This window comes from Mustela erminea, chromosome 6, assembly GCF_009829155.1.
Source record: "Mustela erminea isolate mMusErm1 chromosome 6, mMusErm1.Pri, whole genome shotgun sequence".
NCBI lineage: Eukaryota > Metazoa > Chordata > Mammalia > Carnivora > Mustelidae > Mustela > Mustela erminea.
The window spans coordinates 80,207,117-80,224,102 of NC_045619.1; the positions used below are offsets into that span (position 1 = coordinate 80,207,117).

Genomic DNA, 16,986 nt, shown 5'->3' on the forward strand with positions numbered 1-16,986 from the left:
TTGATCTGATATAAGGATTGCCACTCCTGCTTTCTTCTGATGTCCATTAGCATGGTAAATTCTTTTCCACCCCCTCACTTTAAATCTGGAGGTGTCGGGCGCCTGGGTGGCTCAGTGGGTTAAGCCGCTGCCTTCGGCTCAGGTCATGATCTCAGAGTCCTGGGATCGAGTCCCGCATCGGGCTCTCTGCTCAGCAGGGAGCCTGCTTCCTCCTCTCTCTCTCTCTGCCTGCCTCTCTGCCTACTTGTGATCTCTCTCTGTCAAATAAATAAATAAAATCTTTAAAAAAAAAAAAAAATCTGGAGGTGTCTTCGGGCTTAAAATGAGTTTCTTGGAGGCAACATATAGATGGGTTTTGTTTTTTTATCCATTCTGATACCCTGTGTCTTTTGACAGGGGCATTTAGCCCATTAACATTCAGGGTAACTATTGAGAGATATGAATTTAGTGCCATTGTATTGCCTGTAAGTTGACTGTTACTGTATATGGTCTCTGTTCCTTTCTGATCTACCACTTGAAGGCTCTCTCTTTGCTTAGAGGACCCCTTTCAATATTTCCTGTAGAGCTGGTTTGGTATTTGCAAATTCTTTCAGTTTTTGTTTGTCCTGGAAGCTTTTAATCTCTCCTTCTATTTTCAATGATAGCCTAGCTGGATATAGTATTCTTGGCTGCATGTTTTTCTCGTTTAGTGCTCTGAAAATATCATGCCAGCTCTTTCTGGCCTGCCAGGTCTCTGTGGATAAGTCAGCTGCCAATCTAATATTTTTACCATTGTATGTTACAGACTTCTTTTCCCGGGCTGCTTTCAGGATTTTCTCTTTGTCACTGAGACTTGTAAATTTTACTATTAGGTGACGGGGTGTGGGCCTATTCCTATTGATTTTGAGGGGCGTTCTCTGAACCTCCTGAATTTTGATGCTCGTTCCCTTTGCCATATTGGGGAAATTCTCCCCAATAATTCTCTCCAGTATACCTTCTGCTCCCCTCTCTCTTTCTTCTTCTTCTGGAATCCCAATTATTCTAATGTTGTTTCGTCTTATGGTGTCACTTATCTCTCGAATTCTCCCCTCGTGGTCCAGTAGCTGTTTGTCCCTCTTTTGCTCAGCTTCTTTATTCTCTGTCATTTGGTCTTCTATATCACTAATTCTTTCTTCTGCCTCATTTATCCTAGCAGTGAGAGCCTCCATTTTTGATTGCACCTCATTAATAGCTTTTTTTATTTCAACTTGGTTAGATTTTAGTTCTTTTATTTCTCCAGAAAGGGCTTTTATATCTCTCGAGAGGGTTTCTCTAATATCTTCCATGCCTTTTTCGAGCCCGGCTAGAACCTTGAGAATTGTCATTCTGAACTCTAGATCTGACATATTACCAATGTCTGTATTGATTAGGTCCCTAGCCTTCGGTACTGCCTCTTGTTCTTTTTTTTGTGTTGAATTTTTCCGTCTTGTCATTTTGTCCAGATAAGAGTATATGAAGGGGCAAGTAAAATACTAAGAGGGTGGCAACAACCCCAGGAAAAAATGCTTTAACCAAATTAGAAGAGATCCAAAATCGTGAGGGGGGAGAAAGGGGATAAAAAGAGGTTCAAAAAGGAAGAAAGAAAAAAAAAGAAAAAAGAAAAAAAAAGAATTAAAAAAAAAAAAGGAAAACACCTAAGAAAAATGTAAAAAAGAAAAAATATATATATTAGATAAACTAGTAAAAAATCGTTAAAAAAGAAAAAGGTAACAGTTAAAAAAAAAAATTTTACCCGAAGGCGAGAAAAAAAAAAATGAAAAAGAAAAAAATTAAATTAACTGCAAGACTCAAAAAGAATCACAGGGAAAAAGCCATGAGTTCCGTGCTTGGCTTTCTCCTCCTCTGGAATTCTGCTGCTCTCCTTGGTATTGAAACCGCAGTCCTTGGTAGGTGAACTTGGTCTCGGCTGGATTTCTTGTTGATCTTCTGGGGGAGGGGCCTGTTGTAGTGATTCTCAAGTGTCTTTGCCCCAGGCGGAATTACACCGCCCTTACCCGGGGCCGGGGTGAGTAATCCGCTCGGGTTTGCTTTCAGGAGCTTTTGTTCCCTGAGCGCTTTCCGTAGAGTTCCAGAGGACGGGAATACAAATGGTGGCCTCCTGGTCTCCGGCCCGGAGGAGCCGAGAGCCCAGGGCCGCACTCCTCAGTGCGCCCTCAGAGAGCAGCGCCCAGTTACTCCCGTCTGCCTGACCTCCGGCCGCGCTCCGAGCTCTCCGAGCCTGCGACCAGTTCAAGGTAACACCGAGCTGTGAGCTTACTGTCGGCTCTGTCTCTGTAGCCGGCTTTCCCGTTCTAATACCCGCAAGGTCTGCGACACTCAGACACCCCTGATCCTTCTGTGACCCTGCGGGACCTGAGGCCACGCTGACCCCGCGTGGGCTTCGCCCCGGTTTAGCCTCTGGAGCGATGTCCCTCAGCGGAACAGACTTTTAAAAGTCCTGATTTTGTGCGCCGTTGCTCCGCCGCTTGCCGGGAGCCGGCCCCTCCCCCCGGGGTCTATCTTCCCGTCGCTTTGGATTCACTTCTCCGCCGGTCCTACCTTTCAGAAAGTGGTTGTTTTTCTGTTTCCAGAATTGCTGTTCTTCTTCTCTTCGATCTGCCGATGGATTTTCAGGTGTTTGCAATCTTTAGATAAGCTATCTAGCTGATCTCCGGCTAGCTGAAGCAGTCTCAGCCTGCTACTTCTCCGCCATCTTGACTCCTCCCTGGAATCCCAATTATTCTAATGTTGTTTCATCTTATGGTGTCACTTATCTCTCGAATTCTCCCCTCGTGGTCTAGTAGCTGTTTGTCCCTCTTTTGCTCAGCTTCTTTATTCTCTGTCATTTGGTCTTCTATATCACTAATTCTTTCTTCTGCCTCATTTATCCTAGCAGTGAGAGCCTCCATTTTTGATTGCACCTCATTAATAGCTTTTTTGATTTCAACTTGGTTAGATTTTAGTTCTTTTATTTCTCCAGAAAGGGCTTTTATATCTCTCGAGGGGGTTTCTCTAATATCTTCCATGCCTTTTTCGAGCCCGGCTAGAACCTTGAGAATTGTCATTCTGAACTCTAGATCTGACATATTACCAATGTCTGTATTGATTAGGTCCGTAGCCTTCGGTACTGTCTCTTGTTCTTTTTTTTGTGTTGAATTTTTCCGTCTTGTCATTTTGTCCAGATAAGAGTATATGAAGGAGCAAGTAAAATACTAAAAGGGTGGCAAAGACCCCAGGAAAATATGCTTTAACCAAATTAGAAGAGATCCCAAATCGTGAGGGCGTAGAAAGGGGATAAAAAGAGGTTCAAAAAGGAATAAAGAAAAAAGAAAGAAAAAAGAAAAAAGAAAAAAAAAAAAGAAAAGAAAAGAATTAAAAAAAAGAAAACAAATAAGAAAAATATAAAAAAGAAAAATATATATATTGGATAAACTAGTTAAAAAACGTTAAGAAAGAAAAAGGTAAAAGTTAAAAAAAAAATTACCAGAAGGCGAGAAAAAAAACAAAAAATGAAAAAGAAAAAAATCAAATTAACTGCAAGACTAAAAAAAATCACAGGGAAAAAGCCATGAGTTCCATGCTTTGCTTTCTCCTCCTCTGGAATTCTGCTGCTCTCCTTGGTATTGAAACCACACTCCTTGGTAGGTGAACTTGGTCGGGGCTGGATTTCTTGTTGATCTTCTGGGGGAGGGGCCTGTTGTAGTGATTCTCAAGTGTCTTTGCCCCAGGCGGAATTGCACCACCCTTAACAGGGGCCGGGGTGACTAATCCGCTCGGGTTTGCTTTCAGGAGCTTTTGTTCCCTGAGCGCTTTCCGTAGAGTTCCGGAGGATGGGAATACAAATGGCGGCCTCCTGGTCTCCAGCCCGGAGGAGCCGAGAGCCCAGGGCCCCACTCCTCAGTGCGCCCTCAGAGAACAGCGGCCAGTTACTCCCGTCTGCCTGACCTCCGGCTGCGCTCCGAGCTCACCGAGCCTGCGACCGGTTCAAGATAACACCGAGCTGTGAGCTTACTGTCGGCTCTGTCTCTGTAGCCGGCTTTCCCGTTCCAATACCCGCAAGCTCTGCGACACTCAATCACCCCCGATCCTTCTGTGACCCTGCGGGACCTGAGGCCACGCTGACCCCGCGTGGGCTTTGCCCCGGTTTAGCCTCAGGAGTGATGTCCCTCAGCGGAACAGACTTTTAAAAGTCCTGATTTTGTGCGCCGTTGCTCCGCCGCTTGCCCAGGAGCCGGCCCCTCCCCCCGGGGTCTATCTTCCCGTCGCTTTGGATTCACTTCTCCGCCGGTCCTACCTTTCAGAAAGTGGTTGTTTTTCTGTTTCCAGAATTGCTGTTCTTCTTCTCTTCGATCTGCCGATGGATTTTCAGGTGTTTGCAATCTTTAGATAGGCTATCTAGCTGATCTCCGGCTAGCTGAAGTAGTCTCAGCCTGCTACTTCTCCGCCATCTTGACTCCGCCTCTCGATAAGTAGGATTTCTTATTGGAAAGATACACATTCAGGTTATTGCTTTCAAATTTCTAAGATTGTTATTATGTCACCCAAATACTCAGTGCATAACATTGTAATTATGTGTCTTCAGGCAACAGTAGAACATAAAGTAATGCTTGCTTAACTTAAAAGCCATGTTACTTGGTGGTTGCCTTACTTTATTATCTTTCAGATTCTGAAAGCGGAACACAGTTGCTTATGTCAGGTGGACGATTATCATCCTTTTCTTTGACTTACTAACAGTAGGAATGGCAACCCAGTTGAACTTCTTTTCATTCCACTGGCCTATCTAGCTTTGTCTTTGTTACCTTGTAGAGTCGTCTGAAACATTTTTCAGAAATGGTGTTATATAAGCAGTATGGTGGGCTTCATAGTGATGCTGAGTCTGGGAGACTGAGCTGCCTCTTTTGACTATCATTAAGACATGCATGGAGTAGGCATTTCACTCAGAAAACTGAAATGCTAGAATCCTTAAGCGGAGATTGAGTTTCCTTTTGAGGAATGTTTGCTCTTAATGTGTTCCAAGGGCTCCTTGGTGGATAATGGTCCTTTTAATAACATTTCTAAAAACATCCTTTATTTATCTCCCTATTGGTTCGCCCTCCATTCATATATCCTGTCACAAAGCCTTCAAATTATGGTACATTTTTATAATTAATTTCTCTAGTACCAGTCACTTACTTAACAAGACAGAGAAGGTATGCATGCTGAAAACTACTCATTCTTTCAAGCCACAAGCCAAAAATAAATGCTCAGCAGTGTAATACTGGGCTACCGTCATTTGGTAATTTGGCCACCCATAAAGAATAGCATGTCAGAAGGGGGTATAAATATTTTTCTGCTGGCTTTTTGCTCAGCAAAATCAGTAATCTCATTCTTTCTATTTATTCTAAATTATAATTCAATGTGGTGGAAAACAAATTGTGCTGGGGGATGTCGTAGTTATTTTGCATTTGTTAACACACTATTTGAAACTCTGCAGACCTTGCCTGGGAAAGTACTTTTTGATTGTGTATATTTCTGTATTCAGGTGATTCAGGTGTCTTTTTCTAAATGCTTCTATATTCTGAGACATGCCCAATTTCCTTACTTAATAATAAAACAGTCCAGGACTCATTGTAAATCAGTAGGGATCCAGCAATAAGGTGCAATACATCACAAAGGCAGTGCAGGCTATCATTGGAGATAATAAGCAGGTGCATTAATATTCATGCTTTATGAAACCCTGGTTGTGCTTCTAAAAAGCTGTAGAATATATTCCGGGTTTAATGTTCACTAGTAGATGTTTGCCAGTGATTTTCAGATACTTCTTGTAGCAATCCATTCAAGGCATACCTAGGTAATTTAGAAAACTTCCTCCATGGTTTCCATTTACTTAATTGCATACTCAGCTAATGTTCCTTACTGAGTGTGCATAATCCTTTCTGGTAGGACCTTGGGTCTTTCTTTGTCTCAGTGGGAGGTGCTGTTGTGTGAGACTGATTGTATATGCATGCCTGTGTATGTGGTATAATGTGTGTGTTGGGGGTTGGGAGTCAGCGAAAGGGAACAAGCTACATGCATTGCCCTCTACAGCATAATACCTCCCTAGTGGGGAAGAAATCCAATTTATATTTGTTTTTACATAGACTGACCTAAGACAGGGGATAAGAAAATAATGCTGTGCTCCAGGGATGCAAAGGTACCAATGCGTAAGGGTTCACAGGCTGAGCACTGCGCAACTCCTAAGGCTGCCATACACCATCCTCCTCTATATGGAAGTGTACTACTTTCCAGTCTTTATGTGATTCATATGTGTCCTTATTTGATTCATCTATAAATACATTTACAGTAAAGCAGATATACATGTGGATAATGTAAGTATGCATCTTAGGCTTAATATTTCTCTTGTTTGAAATTATATTTGGTTTCTTTATTCTTCCAGGAGTTGACAAAGACCATCTCTACCTCTTCTTAGAATCTTAACTACACATGCCTGTGTCTTCCTACCTTTCCAGGCAATGAAGGGATGGGCTTGGGAGGAGCAGGAATACTCTACCATCCGTGTACTCCTCCTCCACCTCCTCATCCTGTCACCACTACCACCGCCATACCTGTTAGCATCATCATCACCACTAACCGCTAGAGAGGCTTTAAATGCAGAATGAGGGAAGAGCTACTTGGAGTGTGCTATTTATCTGAGCCTTCCCCCCCCACCCCCGGTCTGTTCTCTATTCTGTGCTCCTCCTGATTCCTGTTTGTTCACTCATTCATCCATTTATCGTTTGATTCATCCTCTCATTCAGTAAATGTTGACTGAGAGCTTGCAGTATATCAGATATAATGCTAAATGACGGGGACAGAGTGTGAACAAAATGGACAGGATGCCTGCCATCTTGGAGCTTATACTCTGGAAGTGAGTGAATTAGCAGGCTTAATTCAGCTAGATCTTTTGCATTTTAAAGAATCCCACTTTATGTTCAGGGCATAGTTGCTAAACTTGGGATCTTTTACTTTCTCCCTATTCTATATGAAGAATTTATACAATATCAGCTTCTGTCTTATGTAATATCAGCCTTTCCTTTGGGAAAGACAATCTAAAACAAGGTTAATTACAAACTGATTTTGATGCATGGATCTAGAGTTTCAAGAATACGAATCTCTCAATTCCTTCATTCCGGCAGGCCTTTTTGCATTGCTGTTTGGCAATAGAACATATTTGCATTAGAAGATGCCAAGATTCTATAAGAAAAAGGTAGGATCCCAAAAAAGATGAGTTTAAAAAAAAAAAATCCACAAGAAGCTTTGCTTATGACCATATGTCGGGTTTGTTACTGTGTGACCATTCCGAAAAAGTAGGATGGCTCTTCCATCCCAAATTTGTTTAGATGTTAAGAATGAAGATGTCCCATTTGCACCAAGAAGATGTGAAAAGATTTATTCCTCACATAGGTAAGGTTCTGGGGAGAGCGTGGTAGATTCAGAAAGAGATTCAGAAATCCCTAAGTCAGGTACAGAGATTGACTTGGGTTTTTATTGTGGACGTTGGGTGGGGCCAGGCTGAGGGTTCCTGTGCAGGGTTTAAACTTTCTGCTGGTACAAAGGAAGGAGCTCCAGGATTTTCTTATCAGCTTTCTCAGGTGTGGGACAGAAGGAGAAGAAGGGGCGGTGAGACTTAAAAGCTGTTAGCAGTTGAAAATTTCAACAACAACAAAAAAATGGAGCTTCATAAATAGAGAACATACTAGTGATTGCCAGAAGGGAGTGAGGTGGGGGATAGGCAAAATAAGTAAAAAGATTAATAAGTACAGACTTTTAGTTATAAAAAGGTCATGGGAATGAGAAGTACAGCATAGGGAATATAGTCAATATTGTAATAACTTTGTTATAACTTTACAAGCGGTAACGACACTTTTTGTGGGAAGCATTTTGTAATGGCACGCTTGTCAAATCATGATGTTGGAACTAATATATTATATGTCAACCATACTTCATTTAAGAAGAAAAAAATTTAAAAAGAAAAAAGAAAGAAAAAACCCTATAGCCAAAAAGAATGGAGTCATACTTCCTATAATTATGATAATGTTGGAAGGCGTTTGGAAAATAGAGCTGCAGTGTGGATACGGACTTATTATTAATCTGCTTTGGAGCGAAGCAGCGAAGTGAACAACGGGAAGAAGTGGTGGAGCTCCGCTCACCGTCTTCCCCTCCCCACCAGCTCAAGTGCTGACGTGGTTTTGCGTCGTTGGCTTGTGACCCATGGCTCATAACCCTTCGCCAGCGCTCATGCTCTTCATAGCGATAAACGGTCTCTCCTCTTGGCCTGGGTATGTAAAGAGGCGCGCATTTCGATGTTGGCTTTGGCTGCTGGTAAATGAATGTATTCTGAACCATAATTTTGGGAAGGAGCAAAACTCTTCAAACATAAAGCCTGCTTTTACAAATTAAAAGAACTTTGTCATTTTCTACCTTGTCCCTAATGAAACCCCTTAGGGAGTGTCAAAGCACAAACCAGAATATGGGTTTGGTTGGTATTGAAAACTTGGTGTTAATTGCCTATTTGTACTCGGTAAGTGCCCAGTACTGGCTAATAATTCTATCTAAATAATTTTTCTGTCATGTACCTGTGTATGTCTCAATGATATTCAAATGACAGTGGCCTCAGCAAAGTCAGGAAAAGAATACTGCGGCAAGGGGCAGTATGTCACTAATAGTCTCAATTAACTTTCTTCTCTTCCTTTTTTTTTTTAATTAATTTATTTATTTGAAAGAGAAAGCGACAGAGAGAGAGAGAGAGAGAGAGAGAGCACAAGCAGGGGGAGCCGCAGAGGGAGAAACAGGCTCCCCGCTGAGCAGGGAGCCCGACACAGGGCTTCATCTGTGGACCCTGGGATCATAACCTCAGCCGAAGACAGATGCTTAACCTACTGAGTCACCGAGGTGCCCCTCAATTAACATTCTTAAATGGACAAGGAACTAAAAAACAAAGATATCTTGGTCATGATAACAGTTATACAAGGACCTTTATCCAAGTGTTTAAAAAGTAATTATAGAAATGCATGAAAATCATCTGTTGCTGATGGCACATTTTGCTGTAATTTTCATGAGACAGAAGACATCATCAAATTTGAAAACCATTATGCCTATTATATTTAGGAGACGAAAATTCTACCTACTAAATACCCTTAGAGAATACTTAACATTCCACTGGCTAAATACTTTTCACATCTCACTTATATACTAAATATAGGTAGCCAGATAACCTAATTAAATTTTATATTATGACATATGTTGAATATAAAGCAAAACTTTCCTTCAAATCCTCTCAGAAAATCTGAAACTGCCTTATGTTCAAATTCCTGCAAATTTTATATTATGTTTAATTATTTTATTTTTAACAAAGTTGTATTTGGGAAAGACAGTCTAAAACAAGGTTAATTACAAAAGGTTAATGATTTTGAATGTTGTTTAGGTCATTTGATAGGTAATAACTTAAAAAAGAGACAATATCACAGATGTAATTATTTTTGCTGATATGGCCTCAAAATTGCCAAATATATGTGTCACACAAATAAGCCATTTAGTAATCATTTCATATTAGCAATATAGACTTTTCATTTTAGAGTAGGAAGATTTTGGCAACCAACCAAAAGAACATGGAGTGTAAGAGTCAGAGATGCTAACTTTATCTTAAATAAGAGTAAATCATATCTTTAACTCTGAAGCATGATTTGTGATTACAGACTGCCAAATGTAGTGACTGTCAACTAAGTTTCAAGACAATGCGAAGAGAAGATACGGTGTCTACTGATCTCGGGCAAAATTGGCAAAGCACAGTTCTCCAACGCAGGTGGCACTCCCTCAGAGGCCTGGAGCAATAGGGGTGGGGAGTGATGATTGAGGGCCCTGCCCTGCCCCCAATATGAACCTCTTGCAAAATGCTAGTCCAGAAAAACTCACATCATTCACTTGGTAATCAATTTCAAAGAAAACAGCACGAGAATTTTGTCTCTAAGAACAATAGAGGAAGAAAATAACAAGAAAGTCCAGTAACAGGTGAAGAACACTTCACCAGAGAAATGGTACTGTGAACCAGAGGAAAATTATGATTAAAAAAAAAAAAAAACACTACAGTGAATCAAAAAAATTGGTGAAGTCATTGTCTTCAAAAGCAGTAATACAAGAATTCAGAGAAGATGCTGTGAGACAATAGAAGATGAAATGAGATGGTAGGCTCAGGAAAGAAATGCAGAAGAAAGAAAATTAGAGAGATACATGTCAAATTGGACTTTCTGCAAGCATTAATTGACACACTGAAAATCACAGTAGGGGACATGAGTGAGTGAGGGGAATTAAAAGTTAGAAAGGGGGAGCCTGGGTGACCTAGTTGATTAAGTGTCTGCCTTTGGCTGAGGTCATGATCCCAGGGTCCTGGGCTTGAGTCCCACATCGGGCTCCCTGCTTCTTCTTCCTCTCATCCCTGCTCATGCTCTTCTCTTTAGATCTCCCTCTCTCAAATAAATAAATAAATATTTTTTAAAAAAGTTGGAAAAGGAACACAGAGAAAACCAGTATCTGTAGAATTATTCTTCTAAAGAATAGAACTAAAATAATGGAAAAGAAAAATAATAGTTAAAGATTTTTTTTTAAGATTTTATTTATGTATTTGACAGACAGAGATCATAAGTAGGCAGAGAGGCACAGAGAGAGAGAGGAGGAAGCAGGCCCCCTGCTGAGCAGGGAGCCTGCCATGGGGCTCGATCCCAGGATGCTGGGATCATGATCTGAGCTGAAGGCAGTTGCTTAACCCACTGAGCCACCCAGGCACCCATAGTTAAAGATTCTAAAAAGACTTAACAGAGTAAGAAAGACTTGAATCTTTAGACTGAATGGGCTAATTGTGCCTGGAAAAGTGACAGACCACAATCAATAAACAGCAAAATTACTGCACTTAAGATAGAAAAAGGTTAACTGGACATCTAAGCAATGAAAAACAATTCATGTATAAAGATGAAAAAAAAATCCAGTTTTCAGGTTTTTTTCAGATTTCTCCATGGCATCACCATGGTATTAAGAAAGAGAGTCATGCCTTTAATTCTAAGGTTAAAAATAAAGTGATTCATTAATTTTATACTCAGGCTAATTATTAGTTAAATATAAGAAATTAAACAGTTGTTTCTAATCTACGTTATTCTCATGACCCTTCCTGAAGAATATGTTGTAGAACAAAGTGTAAGCATTGGAAGCAGTGGAAAAACTCCAGCAGAAGTACTGGAAAAGATCATTGAGTCTATTTAATTGTTGGACCAGGTTAAAAGAAATGTCTAGTTTCTTTTTTTTTTTTTTAAAGATTTTATTTATTTATTTGACATACAGAGATCACAAGCAGGCAGAGAGGCAGGCAGAGAGAGAGAGGAGGAAGCAGGCTCCCCGCCAAGCAGAGAGCACGATGCGGGACTCGATCCCAGGACCCCGAGATCATGACCTGAGCCGAAGGCAGCAGCTTAACCCACTGAGCCACCCAGGCACCCCAGAAATGTCTAGTTTCTGATTATAAACCCGAACATAGAAGAAGTCCCAGACCCCAACAATGCAGAAATGATGTATAGTGTAAGAAAGTACAGTATTCTGATATTCTCATTTTTATAGATGAGGGAAGAAGATACCATTTAAAGATGATGAGTAAAATAGGATCTGAGGTACTCAAAGAGTCAAAAAGTTAATGGTAAAATAACGTAAGTATAATAAGGTGACTGAGGGTAAGAAGGCAGAGGGAGAAGTAGAAGCTCATCTGTGAATAAAAATCTAAATAAATAATGCATACGTTAGGTGAAGTTTAATTATAAAGGTAATTAGAACAATATAGAAACATTTATATTTTAGTGGAATGCACATAGTAAATGTATGGTGAGAGAAGAAAAAACAAATTATTTATCTATTTTAAATTAAAATTTATTTTTTATTAACTATAGTCTAGAAGGGCTTCTTTGATCTTTAATACTTATTTTCAATTTTATGAACAATTTCAGGGTTGTCTTAAAATTTAAGAAAACTTCTGTCAAGTTTCTTGCATATGTGATCTGAAGGATTTAGAAGAATTTTCCAGAGACTAGCTCTGGCTCTGTAGTTGAAACCATAGCTATATCTGTACTGATATATGATGATGTTCAAGATATATTGTTAAATAGAAAGAAGTTGCTGGGGTGCCTGGGTGGCTCAGTCATTAAGCACCTGCCTTCGGCTCGGGTCATGATCCCGGGGTCCTGGGATCGAGCCCCACATCAGGCTCCCTGCTCAGTGGCAATCTTGCTTCTCCCTCTTCTGCTCCCCCTGCTTGTGTTCCCTGTCTCAGTGTCAAGTAAATAAATAAAATATTAAAAAAAATATATCCTGCTTCTCCCTCTCCCGCTCCCCCTGCTTGTGTTCCCCCTCTCAAGTAAATAAATAAAACCTTTTAAAAAAAGGAAAAGTTGCAAAATACCATGCAAAATTATATGTATGTGTTTGCGCATCAGTATCCTTACTGTGTGTGCTAGTGTATTAAGAGAGTTGCACTTATTTCTCTTAAATGATTCTCTGCTCCACAACAACAATCTCAAGGGTGGCACCATGCAGCCACAGTCATCGTCACTGTGTTATGACCTTTTCTCTCTTATTAGATCAATATCTCTCATTAATATCACATGCTTAACATAACGCTATATCAAATGAGACTATAGATACAGTATGTAGTGCCCATATGTGAGTAGTCTATAATTAGGCCAAGAATATAAAATGGGCAACACTGGAGAATGATACAGATGGAAATCAGCACTCAGTTATGTCCCACGCATCCTCTGGGAAACCTTCTCAGATTATTGCAACCTTTGGCAATAGGTTTGATTTTTCACAACCATTTCAAGCTGTGACATATTTTAACATCATGCTGTATCTTTATCATTTCTAAGAGTTCAGTACATGATAACCTGGTCTTTATGGATGAGATGAGACTGATCGTCAAGCCCTTTGACTGTAAATCCAATTATGTAACACAGTCCTGTGAAGCAAAGTGATTAGGTAGAAGTTCTAGATAACAGCAAAACACCAATAATTCTTAGAACACCTGCTCACATCTGTTGTGTGTCCATACATGATAAATAATGATGAATACGAAATGGAGGTACAGAGAGGTTAATTACTTTGTCCCAAATGGAAAAAGAGTAAGAAACAAAACTCGAAGTCATCCAGGCAGGCTGGCTTCAGAGCTGGTGCCCGGGAGAGTCCGTTAAGTGTGTGACCCTGGATGGGTTATTTCATCTCGCTGATTTCTCTTTCTCCATTGGTGGATGGTGGAAAATAATGACTCACTTTGTAAAATCACTATGACAGTTGTTAAGAAAAGTACCTCTGGGAGCTTTGTAATCCATGAAGTTCTCTGGCAAATGTATGCTGTTACTGTTGTCATTGCTGCCTTCATGCTTCCATTTTTCCCCCACGTCACATCAGCTCAACTCATGAGGGAGCAAAGTTTCCACTTAGATTCTTGTAGAGATAAATTGCTTTTGCAGTCACTTACTGACTTTTAAATCTCAACATTCATGTTCTTACTCAGATTGCACAATACCTATGCCCTAGAACAGCTTATATTTTACTGAAAAAATCACCCGACAAGATGTAATATAATCAGGCTATAATGAAGTTCTGGATTTTGTGCACATACTCCCTAGGCAGGAAGGGGAAAGGCAAGGACTGTGGCACTCAGAGAGTTAAACAAATTTCTCCCAGTTTAGAAAGAAAGACCTGGGATTTTGAATTCTAGTTATCCTCCTGTGGGAGAAGCATCAACAAGTTTCGTATTGTATTTATGCTACACAGCAACCTTTGTGCATGGTCTTTAGTCCTGCCTTTCCTGCATCTTTTCCCACAAAGACTGTCCTTGACCAACACCAGAAATGAATTTGATTTCTCTAATGCAGAAGGTAATTGGATTTTTCTTTATTGAATGCATCCCTTTAATGACTGTCTCTGCTCCTGCCAATTTAGCTGCAAGTGACCTGACATTGATCTGATGATATGACTTAAAATAAAGAGTTGGAACTGGAGGTGAAAAAGACCAGCTGTCTGGAATCAGGAAAAAAGAAAGAAAGGAAAAGTGTGCTGCTTTTTTTGTTTGTTTTTGCCTCATCTTGCCATTTTCCCGAGAAAATCCTTTATCCTTGAATGTCATTTTTACAAAACATGCTGCTGTAATAATTGGTCATACAGCAGCAGATTGCCTTCTTCTAGAAAATATAATAAGTATTTCCCAGAAAGTGCCCTGGAGAAAACATTGAAAATTGAATAAAATCCACCCAGTAATCATTCTGTTCCTTGGAAATATTTATTACCATGTAGACTGTTTCTGGAACAGGGTAAATATTGCTGAACAGAATTAATTAAATCTTTTAGGAAGCTGGTGAAACATGAAATATTTATTTAAGTATTTATTTACTTAACCTTGAGGTTTTGTAAAAATAAAGCTTGACACAAGAGTTGCTATTGAAGAAAGTTACAAAGGAGTAGTGGATGAAACTGTTGTTTGGAAGAATAACAATTCCTTTCTCAAGGGAAGTTATGATTTAAAACACTTTTTATACCCAAGAATATATGGAATTTAAATTTTTTTACTTTTGCCTTGTTTCACTTTTTAGTAACAGCGTAACTCACTTGATTCATGCTTAATTTTTATTATATCATCTTCCCTTTGTTCTGACAATACCATGAATTTTCTTTGATCAATGATACAATGCATGGGCGTTAGAGTGAGAAAATAAACACTTGTAAATTTAAATTGTGAAGAAGAAAATAAATGAGAAAGTCATAAATTTCTTCCTAAAAAGGAGTGAAATCAATGTTTTTCCCTTTTGAATTTTTAATGTTAGTTGTACACACAATTATCAATATAATTAACAATTTCAAGAAATTAATTGAGTTTGTACTAAAACCATTTGTGACATTTGTTGAATTTGAAGTTTCAAAGCCACATCACACAAAATTATTATAAGCCCTATGTTAGAGCTGGTACAAATCTGCAGTGTTACTTGGTGAAGAGCAGTGAACTTCCTTTGGTTCTCATCAACCAAGAGAAACATGGGAGCTCCAGACTAAGATATTATGTTGAGAAAGAATATAAAGAAGAATTAAGAGTGAGTGTTTCCTGGAGACTGGGCTCCTTAACCTCTGCTCAGACTGCATTTTAAATGAGCATGTTGAAGCCCTGGCATATTTCCAGAGGCCATTTCTGGGCTGCTGTGTAGCACAACAAAATGGGCTTGCTTGAGAATTGATGTGCCTTCCACAGAAAGTCCAGTAGGATTGAAGGGGTCATTGATCCAGAAAGACTCCCCACTGAATAAAAATCTTTCATCATAAATGATTAAATTTCACCCATTGCAAGTCAGGCCATTGTTGGAAGTTATACTTAAGTGCAATATTAACACCTTAAGAGCAAGAGAGAGGTATATTTTAATGGATGTAAGAATTCTTCCTTACTCAATTCTCTAAGGAAGGAGAATTCTTCCTTACTCAATTTATACTCATTCTGTATAAATTTTCTTAATTTTGAATTGGCTTTGGTTGTTTGAATGTGAACATTATTAAATGCAAATCCAATTAGTAACACTATTTTCTTCTCTTGAAGAAAAGAAAAAAGTGTATGTGTGTGATTGTATGTACCCATATCCAAATACATTTTCTTTTATGAGAAGAAAGAAGGAAATTCATTCTGCATCCCATCAGGCTTTAAAAAATGATTTTATAATAGGTTACCTATTTATGATACTTTGGACATTTTTTGAAACCATTAGTATGGGATGTGGTCAATGAGCAATTTATTTTGTTTATGCATTTTCAAAAATAAGCATTTATATAAAATCATTTTGTCATTTATTCTTTAAGCAAATATTATAAAAGAACCTTAGACATTGAAAGGGATATAGAGACAAATATTCACCTTCAAGGATTTTAAAGCCTAGTAGAGAGAACAAATGTACCTAATAAATAAAAAGTTGAAAGCAGTGAGCCACATAGAAGGAGGGATCCAGAGCTATGGTTGGAGGGGACAGTGAAGACATCACAGTGTGTGATGGTGATGTGACTTTGTCTAGACCTCAGAAGATGGGCAGAATCTGTGCATCTGAGAAAGAGAGGTAGAATATTTTTGGAAGAAATAGAACTGCAAATGGTGTGGAGGTGGGGGAATGCTAAGCTATTAAAACAAATAGTTTATAAAACTGGGTCAAGTCCCATACCTCACACCATAGAAAGAAAAAATGGAGAGAAGGGAAGACAATATTTTGACTAGCGATTTAGGTAAAAATCTAGACTGAGAAAGAAATATTTGGATTTTGGAGTTTTGAATTTAGACAATAAATACCAATAACTATGGTATTTTATTATTTATGTTTTGTTTCTTTGAAGAGGTCAATAGTATCTTAAAGATGCCTTCTTATATAAGGTAATCTTGATTGATTTTTTAAAAAAATCTCAGTAGTTGACATGTTGAATCATCTTAAATATGCTCATTCACTATGTAAAGTCAAATGAAAAAACTAAAATTAAAACTAATTAAAAACTAAAATTCTTAATTGAAAGAAGTCTATTCTTAATTTTATCTCTGCATATAGTCTAGCATTAAACTACAAACATTTTATTCTCAATAAAGTGCAAATTATATGAATATTTAAACCTACATGTAGGATTTCTGAAAGTGCTAAATAAGTTTGTTTTGTTGCTTCAGGTCACTGATATGATGCTTCAGGACAAACCTTACCCTGATTGGGGAAAATCCGCAAGAGCTTTCTGGAAGAAAGGAAATGTTAGGATCATTTTATTCTGGTAAGAAATTGTTTCATTTATTTATTTTTGCCTTGCATGATTCACAAAAGACTTGAGTTGGACGTAGTTTTTTTTTTTTTTTAAAGATACACAGAATTCTGTGTAGAGAGGCATTTCCAGTGGATACTGTGTTCCATTAAGATGATTAAAACCATCATGCTGCTG

At 38.9% G+C, this 16,986-nt stretch overlaps 1 protein-coding gene across 3 annotated transcripts in view; it reads left to right on the top strand.

Annotated features, from left to right (window-relative positions):
• The window catches only part of TMEM117 (transmembrane protein 117), a 492,194-nt gene that overhangs the window by 296,221 nt on the left and 178,987 nt on the right, over window positions 1-16,986 (top strand). For all 3 annotated transcript variants that reach the window (XM_032347946.1, XM_032347947.1, XM_032347948.1), the window contains one exon: window positions 16,724-16,821. In XM_032347946.1, the coding sequence (XP_032203837.1) occupies window positions 16,724-16,821 (98 nt within the window). The remainder of the gene's footprint in view (window positions 1-16,723; window positions 16,822-16,986) is intronic.